Source organism: Emys orbicularis, chromosome 20, assembly GCF_028017835.1.
Source record: "Emys orbicularis isolate rEmyOrb1 chromosome 20, rEmyOrb1.hap1, whole genome shotgun sequence".
In the NCBI taxonomy this organism is placed as follows: Eukaryota; Metazoa; Chordata; order Testudines; family Emydidae; genus Emys; species Emys orbicularis.
Genome location: NC_088702.1, coordinates 19,870,454 through 19,881,907, shown reverse-complemented (window position 1 = coordinate 19,881,907; position 11,454 = coordinate 19,870,454). Strand labels below are relative to the sequence as shown.

The window sequence follows — 11,454 nt, the reverse complement described above, 5'->3', positions numbered from 1 at the left end:
GGGAGTGGGGGGGGAAGCCAGAACTCCTGGGTTCTGTCCCTGGCTCTGGGAGGGGAGTGGGGTCTAGTGGGTTAGAGCGGGAGGGGGGGAGGGGAAGCTGGGAACCAGGACTCCTGGGTCCAATTCAGTAACTATGACGACAGGCTCATGACTTTAAAAACCACGTTTAATGTCCAATAACAAAAAGACAGCGAAGCAAACGGAGCAATAAATAAGGCAGGTCCGGGGCAGGGTGGGGCAGAGGTGAGAGGCAGCGGTGCCGGGGGCAGCGGGGGGAGCCGGGCTGGGCGTGGCTGGAGGTGACGGCGCCCCCGAGCGCTGCTGTGGTCCGGCCGCGGCCAGCCGGCTGGCTCAGGTGCGGCAGCAGAAGCCGCAGCCCTGGTTGCGGCAGCACTTGCAGCAGTAGGTGCAGATGGGGAAGTGGCTGTTGTGGCGCTTGGATCTCCGGAGCAGGGCCTGCGGGGGGAGAACAGGGTCAGGACTCCTGGGTTCAATCTCCGGCGAAGGGGGGGGGGTGTCTAGGGATTAGCGCAGGGGGGCTGGGAGCCAGGACTCTTGGGTTGTCTCTGCGGCTCTGGGAGGGGAGTGGGGTCTAGTGGTTAGGGGAGGGGGGGCTGGGAGCCAGGACTCCTGGTTTTCTAGCCCCAGGCCTGCCACAAGGGAAGTGCGTTGGCTCATTAATAGCCCTTGTGTCTGGCATTTAGTTAGCCCAGAACCGTCCCGGAGGGCTGTAGGCTCAGGGACTGCGCGCCTGGTACTGCAGCCTTCGGGGCCAGTCCTGACTGCCAGGGGAGAGCCCCCACCCTGCTCCCTGCAGCACAGCGCCCCCTAGTGCCGCCCTGGGGCATCGGGACCAGCCCTGGCTGCCAGGGGAGAGCCCCCACCCTGCTCCCTGCAGCAAAGCGCCCCCTAGTGCCATGCTGGGGCATCGGGACCAGCCCTGGCTGCCAGGGGAGAGCCCCCACCCTGCTCCCTGCAGCACAGCGCCCCCTAGTGCCGCCCTGGGGCATCGGGACCAGCCCTGACTGCCAGGGGAGAGCCCCCACCCTGCTCCCTGCAGCACAGCGCCCCCTAGTGCTTCCCTGGGGCATCGGGACCAGCCCTGACTGCCAGGGGAGAGCTCCCACCCCGTTCCCTGCAGCACAGCGCCCCCTAGTGCTTCCCTGGGGCATCGGGGCCAGCCCTGGCTGCCAGGGGAGAGCTCCCACCCTGCTCCCTGCAGCACAGCGCCCCCTAGTGCCGCCCAGGGGCATCAGGACCAGCCCTGGCTGCCAGGGGAGAGCCCCCACCCCGCCCCCTGCAGCCCAGTGCCCCCCCCCCCCCCATCCAGTTCTTACCTGCAGACCCTGAGTTTCTTCTTTGGTTTCCATTTGTTGCGTTAACAAACCAGCAGCATTTGCTGTCTGCAGAGACAGAGAGAAGACAGACTTGAGCTTTACGCTAGGTGCAGTGGGTTAGAGCAGGGAAGGCTGGGAGCCGGAACACCTGGTTTTATCCCTGGCTCTGGGAGGGGAGTGGGGTCTAGTGGTTAGAGGGGGAGGGGGCTGGGAATCAGGACACCAGGGTTCAATCCCCAGTTCTTCCTCTAATTTGCTACACATATTTCTGCAACTCAGGACATGTACGTTGCTTTGTGGTGTACGCAATTTAATGCCACAGATTCAGAACATAAACCTATCGGAAAGGCGGGCAACAAGTAGCAAATAAGATTTTAAAAAAAGTTTTCCTTCAATAGACAGTGGGAAAAAATTTCTCGTCACATTTTGTTCCCCTTGTATAGCTCAAAAGTCTTTGCCCCGCTAAGAACATTGAGTTTATTCCAGAAAAAAGACATTCATATTGTGAAAACAGGAGATTTTGGTTAAAAAAATCAATCTGAACTATTTGTGGTGCAAAAGAAATGGCCGTTTCCCCTTCCACAAACCTGTCTGCGATTCCAGATCCTGGGCGCAGGTCCAGGGACTGGAATAACGTGCATGGGGCTGTGTGTGTGTGTGTGTGTGTGTGTGTGAGATATTAATCCTAAAGAAAGTCAGTACTGGGTAACGCCCTGAGCTGGGAGTCCAGATGCCTGGGTTCTGTTCCCGACTCTATAGCCAAGAGCCCATGGGACCTTGAGCCAGTTGCTCTGTGCCTCGGTTTCCCCATGCCTGGAAAAGGGCTGATAATCCTGCCTGGCACAACGGGGCCCTGATCTCAGCTGGGGCAGAGACTGTCTCTCGCTGTGTCTGGGCAGCACCCGGCACAACGGGGCCCTGATCCCAGCTGGGACGTCTCAGTACAACCATCATACAAAAACAAGAAAAAGTCTGGGAAGCGTTTACCTGGCCCTGGAAGCAGCAGGAGTTTTTAGCAGTGATGACGAGGATGAGAAGCACGCAGGCGACTTGAAGCTTCATTGTGATGTTTCTCTGCCTTGTATTTTTTCTAGTCTCCCCTTCCCTGCTCCCCTGGTGTGTCTCCGAAGGGCTGAGCTGGTCGCTGACTTCGGCCCCCAAACCAGAGCTGTGTTTATAGCCCAGCCATCCCCACCCCGGTCCCGAAACAGCCAATCCCCCGCGTGCCAAGAAAGGACAGGTGAGGAGAGGGAAACCGTAAACAGCCCGTCAATAAGGTTATCGCAGCTGGGCTAAAAATTCCAACGAACCATTGGCCGGCTCCCCAGCCGGTGTCATGGGCCATGACACCACTGGAGTCCATGGGGCCAGATCCCAGCTGGTGTCGATCAGCCGTGCGACGTTAATTCTCGCAGGCCTTTGACTTTAATCCCTCCTGGCGTTTGTCCCAATGAGATTTCCAAACATTTACAGTAAGTTTCACGGTCGGGGTGTCTGTCCCCACAACACCGCGGAGATCGGAGCGAGGCTGGGACAGGAATGAGCTCAGCTTTTCTTGTAAATCTCTCAAGTTTAGCAACTTTTCTCCCAGCCACAAGATGATCCAGGCATCAAATGAGGGATTGAGCCAGCCAGCTAATTAGGTCCCAGCATTTCAAAGGGGAAAAATGAACTCTTTATTCTGTTTTCCATCACAGCACTCATTACGAATGGGCACCAATCGATCAATCCTAATCACCCATCATCCCAGAATTTGAACATAACCGGGATGAGCTAGGCACACACCCCTGGGGCCCGTCTAACCTGGTTTCTCTCTCTTCCCAAACTCACCTTGATCGATTTCACCCTGGTAATTTTAAATGGGCATTTGTATTATCTAAATAAGCAGCCACGCCTTATTGTTTTCAATGCTGCTAAGACGTCGGCCTGAGTGGCTATCATGTGGCAAGGAGTTCCACAGGTTAATGGCACGTTGGATGGAAAAAGCATCGGGTTAGACCCATTTTAAACGGGCAAGATTGGGGCTACAGTTCTTCAAAGTGGGGTATTTTGATTCCAGGCAAGTGCTAAATGGGGAATCTTCACTCAGTCTCAATTATCAAACTAGTGATTTCACTATTGATTTCCACAGGAGAGTTTCTCTGACATGCTGCCACTTCCCACTGATATTCAGAGGCACACCCGCCCCCTGCAAAACCCAGCCCTAAAAAAGGGTGAGACCGTGTATAGCAGGGCGAAAGGATTTCATTTGGGGGGGGGGGGGTCATGTTGTACGTAACTTGAGTCACTCTGCTCTGTCTTACACTCTGACTTTGGAAACACTTATGGGCCAGCTCCCAACTGGCGTCAATCATTCGCAGCTCCCGGGGCCCAGCCCGATTCCCAGCTGGTGTGACTCAGCCATTGTTCTGCGGAGCGGCACAGAATCGTTCAGACCAGCGGCTCTCAGCCTTTCCAGATGATTGTCCCCCTTTCAGGAGTCGGCTTTGTCTTGCCTACCCCCAAGTTTCCCCTCATAAGAACATAAGAACGGCCATACCGGGTCAGAGCAAAGGTCCATCCAGCCCAGTATCCTATTACCAACAGTGGCCAATGCCAGGTGCCCCAGAGGGAGTGGACCAACAGGCAATGATCAAGTGATCTCTCTCCTGCCATCCATCTCCACCCTCTGACAGACAGAGGCTAGGGACACCACTCTTACCCATCCTGGCTAATAGCCATTAATGGACTTAACCGCCATGAATATATCCAGTTCTCTTTTAAACGCTGTTATAGTCCTAGCCTTCACAACCTCCTCAGGCAAGGAGTTCCACAAGTTGACTGTGCGCTGCGTGAAGAAGAACTTCCTTGTATTTGTTTTAAACCTGCTGCCTATTAATTTCATTTGGTGACCCCTAGTTCTTGTATTATGGGAATAAGTAAATAACTTTTCCTTATCCAATTTCTCCACATCACTCATGATTTTATAGACCTCTATCATATCCCCCCCTTAGTCTCCTCTTTTCCAAACTGAAGAGTCCTAGCCTCTTTAATCTCTCCTCATATGGGACCCATTCCAAACCCCTAATCATTTTAGTTGCCCTTTTCTGAACCTTTTCTAGTGCCAGTATATCTTTTTTGAGATGAGGAGACCACATCTGTACACAGTATTCGAGATGTGGGCGTACCATGGATTTATATAAGGGCAATAATATATTCTCAGTCTTATTCTCTATCCCCTTTTTAATGATCCCTAACATCCTGTTTGCTTTTTTGACCGCCTCTGCACACTGCGCGGACATCTTCAGAGAACTATCCACGATGACTCCAAGATCTTTTTCCTGACTTGTTGTAGCTAAATTAGCCCCCATCATATTGTATGTATAGTTGGGGTTATTTTTTCCAATGTGCATTACTTTACATTTATCCACATTAAATTTCATTTGCCATTTTGTTGCCCAATCACTTAGTTTTGTGAGATCTTTTTGAAGTTCATCACAGTCTGCTTTGGTCTTAACTATCTTGAGCAGTTTAGTATCATCTGCAAACTTTGCCACCTCACTGTTTACCCCTTTCTCCAGATCATTTATGAATAAATTGAATAGGATCGGTCCGAGGACTGACCCTTGGGGAACACCACTAGTTACCCCTCTCCATTCTGAGAATTTACCATTAATTCCTACCCTTTGTTCCCGGGCTTTTAACCAGTTCTCAATCCATGAAAGGACCTTCCCTTTTATCCCATGACAACTTAGTTTACGTAAGAGCCTTTGGTGAGGGACCTTGTCAAAGGCTTTCTGGAAATCTAAGTACACTATGTCCACTGGATCCCCCTTGTCCACATGTTTGTTGACCCCTTCAAAGAACTCTAATAGATTAGTAAGACACGATTTCCCTTTACAGAAACCATGTTGACTATTGCTCAACAGTTTATGTTTTTCTATGTGTCTGACAATTTTATTCTTAACTATTGTTTCGACTAATTTGCCCGGTACCAACGTTAGACTTACCGGTCTGTAATTGCCGGGATCACCCCTAGAGCCCTTTTTAAATATTGGCGTTACATTAGCTAACTTCCAGTCATTGGGTACAGAAGCCGATTTAAAGGACAGGTTACAAACCTTAGTTAATAGTTCCGCAACTTCACATTTGAGTTCTTTCAGAACTCTTGGGTGAATGCCATCTGGTCCCGGTGACTTGTTACTGTTAAGTTTATCAATTAATTCCAAAACCTCCTCTAGTGACACTTCAATCTGTGACAGTTCCTCAGATTTGTCACCCACAAAAGCCAGCTCAGGTTTGGGAATCTCCCTAACATCCTCAGCCGTGAAGACTGAAGCAAAGAATTCGTTTAGTTTCTCCGCAATGACTTTATCGTCTTTAAGTGCTCCTTTTGTATCTCGATCATCAAGGGGCCCCACTGGTTGTTTAGCAGGCTTCCTGCTTCTGATATACTTAAAAAACATTTTGTTATTACCTTTGGAGATTTTGGCTACCTGTTCTTCAAACTCCTCTTTGGCTTTTCTTATTACATTCTTGCACTTAATTTGGCAGCGTTTATGCTCCCTCATTTAAAAACGACTTGCTTATAAAATCAGACATAAGAATACAAAAGGGTCACAGCGCATTAGTACTGAGAAATTGCTGACTTTCTCATTTTTACCATGTAATTATAAAATAAATCAATTGGAATATGAATATTATACTTACATTTCAGTGTGTAGTATATAGATCAGTATAAACAAGTCATTGCCTGTATTACATTTTAGTTTGTACTGACTTTGCTAGTGCTTTTTCTGTAGCCTGTTGTAAAACCAGGCAAATATCTGGATGAGTTGATGTACCCCCTGGAAGATCTCTGCGTACCCCCAGGGTACATGTACCCCTGGCTGAGAACCACTGGCTCAGATTATTAGCGTGGACGTGTTTGCAGGATTGGGGCCAAAGTGCAAAGCAAATGTGTTGATTGTTCTTTGGTAAACGCGTGTGTCACCGCGACTGCTAAGAGCAACTCTTGCCTTTCTGTCCGGTTCTTGTGAACAAACAATTTCCAGTGGGGGGACTTTCCTTTCGATGACCTCAGTTCCGCGAAGCCTGAAGATTTATTGATTAAACGAGACGTTTCTGCAAAAGCCCGATTTAAAAAAAGAAAAAAGAAATGTTGTCCTCTAAACTCGGAGGATTTTAATTGTATTTTTAGTAATCACTTTTAAAAAGAAAATTCACTGAGTTAACAAAGTTACAGCCACAGCTTCCTCAAACAAAAGGCACCGAGGATATTAGCAATATCAGACACAACATTCAAATGTTGATTGATTCAGTTATTTCAATCATTCGCTTCTAGTAATTGCCAAAACAATTAATGGATCAATCAAACGAAAGAGAAATTTTGCTACCTGTATAAAATGACTTATTGTTTCAAAAAACAATAACATTATTTAAATAGTTTATTTAAATGTAAATGTATTAAATTATTTTGTTTGTTTCTTGTAATTCAATTAATAAGCATACTGTTCCTTTTGCCTGTGACTTTTTAAAATGCAATGTAGCAAAGTGTTTTCAGTTATTTGATTCCAGGGCTCTTATGCCTAAAGTAATCATATTCGATGAAGAGGTTTATTTATTTTATTGTCTTTGGGAATGGAAGTTTTCATTTAATTTCTTAGTCTTTCGGTTGTTTCTTTCATTAATTAGTTAAACATGATTATTTTTATTGGCCTGAGAAAAGGAAATGCTTTGAATATTTTTGAAAAAAATGATGTGAAATGTAAAGTCTCACATTATTTCAATAGTTTAATCGCTAACTAATTAGTGCATGTAAATTGATTAAACCCAGGAGATCATTTTAATCTATAGGCAGTGAAATTTGACATGATTTGAAAATACTAGAAAAATGCAACTGAAAAATAATCAGTATTACTTTAATAGAAATAATAAATACGAATTTCTAGAACATTCAATATTAATTATTAAAGTAGTTAATAAACAGAACTGACTAGCATTTGAATTTTCTTTAGGAAGCAGTTTCATTTTGCAACTTTTATTACTAAGTAGGCATTTTTAAAATTGAATTTATTAAAATACTTAGATATTTTTCTAGTGATTTTCATAACAAATAAATTTAATTTATGAAATGATTTCAATAATTTGTTTCTAGTACTTTCAAAAGAAATCATTCAATTAACAAAGAAATAATAATTGGCCAATATAGTAATCAGTTGCCTAGTGTATTAATTAAGTATCTTATGTATTAATTAACATATGCTAATTAACTTGCTATTATATTAACTTCCATTCTAATAAACTCACTAGTGTATTCTGTATTATATGAATTAATCATATACTATTTTGATTAAGATAATCAATTGATTCATAATACATATTGGTTAGTGTATTAATTAGCTAACATTAAACAAGACTGGTTAACTTCTGTCTATTAATTGGCTAGTGTATTTATTAAACAACTAATTAAACAAAATATTAATCAACAAATCTATTAATCACCTACTGGATTAATTAACCAGCTGGCACATTAAATAAAATAAATAATAAAATAAACATATTAAAATATAACTACTCTATTAATTGCTAATATATTTATCACCTTGATAGCAATCTATTTATTAGCTAACCTATTGACTATATTTGTTTCCCAGCTAATATTTTGATTAAGATAGTAATACATTATTAACCTCTCTATTAATTGACTGGTATGTAAAACAGTTTGGGTTAATTCAAATAGTAATTACTAACTGATCTATTAATTGACTAGACTAGTAATTAACCTGCAGGTGAGTTAACATATTCACAGAACTAAATGCAAGTTTTTCTGGCTGTCAGGAGCGATGGTTCCCCTGTGGTTGCTTAGTTCAGCACAACAGCGCTTTGCTGGGGCTCGCCCAGGGACTCAGGCTGTGACATGGGTAGAAAAGCCCAAATGCGGCTTTACACCGGCGCCGACGAGGCGGGACAGTCTGGTGGGCGCTTTGCCGTTGCATTGCTTTGGATTTATTGCCCCCAGGGGCAGTTTTCGGTGGGATTTCAGCGGCACCCTCGTTGGCTGGGCAGGTGGGAGAGACCGAGTGGCTTGTACGCCAGCCCTCGCCTCTTGCTATTTTTCCCCACAGGGCAACAGAAACGGTTTGGAGGGTCCCAGGCCTCTCACCCCCCCAGCACTGGCTGTCTAACCCCCCCCACCCCATAGCCTCTGGGCACCTCCCAGTACCCCAGAAGGGGCTGTTAGCTCCTGTTTATACCGGCACAGAGCTGCAAAGGGCTTTCAGCACCGAACTCATACTGAACTCGATCTACGCAGCCAGGCCGGAGGGACCTGAACCGGGGTCTTTCAGACACGAGGTTACTCCTTAGCCTCTGCGCCACCTTCTAGGTGCCACCATAAAATCAGGGGATCAGGGCCCCGTCATGCCAGGCACTGCCCAGACACGGCGAGAGCCAGTCCCTGCCCCAGCTGGGCTCAGGGCCCCATTGTGCCAGGCGCTGCCCAGACACAACCAGAGACAGGCCCTGCCCCAGCTGAGATCAGGGCCCCGTCATGCCAGGCGCTGCCCAGACACGGCGAGAGCCAGTCCCTGCCCCAGCTGGGCTCAGGGCCCCATTGTGCCAGGCGCTGCCCAGACACAACCAGAGACAGGCCCTGCCCCAGCTGAGATCAGGGCCCCGTCATGCCAGGTGCTGCCCAGACACGGCGAGAGCCAGTCCCTGCCCCAGCTGGGCTCAGGGCCCCATTGTGCCAGGCGCTGCCCAGACGCAGCGAAGCACCGTTACGATGCTCTGGCATCACGGGGCAGCGGCTGGCTCCAGAGGGCTGTTTGCTCAGAGTCCTATCGCACAGTCTGTTTGCTGTCCCTCCTCGAGGTCAGCTCCTTGCCCGCTGGCTGCCCGGACATGGCCCAGCCCTCGCCAAGCTCGGCTCCGCTCCGGCGCCCCGTGGCAGACCCGAAGGCGCCAGCCGACACACCTTCCCTTCCACGCGCCCCGCCCGGGCCAGCGGCCTTGGCAGCCCCAGTGCGCAAGGAAGGGGGGAGGACAACAGAGCAACCAGCACAATGCACAACACAGGGGGGCAGGAAACGGGACACGGGGCCTGTCCCCTCTTGGGGGCTCTGATCCAGCCCCAGGGAGGGGATGGGCTGGCTCGGGGGCAGGAGAGGACACGGGTCATGTTCCCTCTGGGGGGCTCTGATCTGGCCCCAGGGAGGGGATGGGCTGGCTCGGGGGCAGGAGAGGACTCGGGGCATGTCCCCTCTGGGGGGCTCTGATCCGGCCCCAGGGAGGGGATGGGCTGGCTCGGGGGGCAGGAGAGGACACGGGGCATGTCCCCTCTGCGGGGCTCTGATCCAGCCCCAGGGCAGGGGACTGGCTGGTTCAGGGGGGCGGGAGAGGGACATGTGGCCTGTCCCCTCTGCGGGGCTCTGATCTGGCCAAGGGCAGGGACAGGCCGGCTCAGGGGGGCAGGACACGGGGCCTGTCCTCTCTTGGGGGCTCTGATCTGACCCCAGGGAGGGGACAGGCCGGCTCAGGGGGATAGGATTGGGATATGGGGCCTGTCCTCTCTGCAGGGCTCTGATCCGGCTGAGGGCAGGGGACGGGCTGGTTCAGGGGGGCGGGAGAGGGACATGGGGCCTGTCCCCTCTGGGGGGCTCTGATCCGGCCCCAGGGCAGGGGACAGGCCGGCTCAGGGGGGCAGGACATGGGGCTTGTCCTCTCTTGGGGGCTCTGATCCAGCCCCAGGGCAGGGGACAGGCCGGCTCAGGGGGGTGGGACACGGGGCCTGTCCTCTCTTGGGGGCTCTGATCTGACCCCAGGGCAGAGGACAGGCCAGCTCAGGGGGGCAGGAGAGGGACACGGGGCCTGTCCCCTCTGGGGGGGCTCTGATCCGACCCCAGGGCAGGGGACAGGCCGGCTCAGGGGGATAGGATTGGGATATGGGGCCTGTCCTCTCTGCAGGGCTCTGATCCGGCTGAGGGCAGGGGACTGGCTGGCTCAGGGGGGCGGGAGAGGGACATGGGGCCTGTCCCCTCTGGGGGGCTCTGATCCGGCCCCAGGGCAGGGGACAGGCTGGCTCAGGGGGGCAGGACATGGGGCTTGTCCTCTCTTGGGGGCTCTGATCCAGCCCCAGGGCAGGGGATGGGCTGGCTCAGGGGGGCAGGAGAGGGACACGGGGCCTGTCCCCTCTGGGGGGGCTCTGATCCGGCCCCAGGGCAGGGGACAGGCCGGCTCAGGGGGATAGGATTGGGATATGGGGCCTGTCCTCTCTGCAGGGCTCTGATCCGGCTGAGGGCAGGGGACTGGCTGGCTCAGGGGGATGGGACACGGGGCCTGTCCCCTCTGGGGGGCTCTGATCCGGCCCCAGGGCAGGGGACAGGCCGGCTCGGGGGGTGGGAAGACTCAGGTCATGCAGGGTTTTGCTGTCCCTGAAGGCCAGGCGCAAACTCCGCAAACAGCGGCTGGGGCTTGCGACACCAGCTCCGGGGACAGCCCAGGGCCCATCACAAGTGGCGCCGGCTCCGGGCGACAGCCAGGCTAGCCAAGCCACCTGCCAGAACTGCTGCCCTCCCCCCCAGTTCCCTCCCCCAGGGGGTCTCTGCTCTGGTGCTGTCAAAACACCTCAAGGACACTTCACTACCCAACAGCAAGGGAGAAGCTGAGGGCGGGGGGGGGGGGTGTTTATGTGTCCAAGTACAGAGTGATTAGGGGTGGGGGTGGAATGGAGCTGTGATGCACCTGACTCTGGTTGGGACTCCTGGGTTCTCTCCCTGGCTCTGGGAGGGGAGTGGGATCTAGTGGTGAGAGCAGGGGTGAGTGGGAGCCAGGATTCCTGGGTTCTCTCCCTGGCTCTGGGAGGGGAGTGGGGTCTAGTGGTGAGAGCAGGGGTGGGTGGGAGCCAGGATTCCTGGGTTCTCTCCCCAGCTCTGGGAGGGGAGTGGGGTCTAGTGGTGAGAGCAGGGGTGGGTGAGAGCCAGGACTCCTGGGTTCTCTCCCCGGCTCTGGGAGGGGAGTGGGGTCTAGTGGTGAGAGCAGGGGTGGGTGAGAGCCAGGGCTCCTGGGTTCTCTCCCCGGCTCTGGGAGGGGAGTGGGGTCTAGTGGTGAGAGCAGGGGTGGGTGAGAGCCAGGGCTC

At 51.4% G+C, this 11,454-nt stretch overlaps 1 protein-coding gene across 1 annotated transcript; it reads right to left on the bottom strand.

Annotated features, from left to right (window-relative positions):
- Nucleotides 1-351: 351 nt before the first annotated feature.
- HAMP (hepcidin antimicrobial peptide) lies at nt 352-2,399 on the bottom strand. Its single transcript, XM_065419801.1, has 3 exons — nt 2,325-2,399; nt 1,338-1,403; nt 352-456 (listed from the first exon to the last, which is right to left on the bottom strand). Exons 1-3 carry the CDS (start codon nt 2,397-2,399, stop codon nt 352-354), a joined length of 246 nt encoding a protein of 81 aa, XP_065275873.1.
- Between the last annotated feature and the right edge of the window lie 9,055 nt (nt 2,400-11,454).

Coding starts and splice junctions, on each gene's coding strand:
- HAMP (XM_065419801.1), bottom strand. CDS start 2,399: ATGAAGCTTCAAGTCGCCTGCGTGCTTCTCATCCTCGTCATCACTGCT. Junction 1,404..2,324: donor CCTGCTGCTTCCAGGGCCAG/GTAAACGCTTCC, acceptor CTGTCTCTGCAG/ACAGCAAATGCTGCTGGTTT. Junction 457..1,337: donor AAGAAACTCAGGGTCTGCAG/GTAAGAACTGGA, acceptor CTCCCCCCGCAG/GCCCTGCTCCGGAGATCCAA.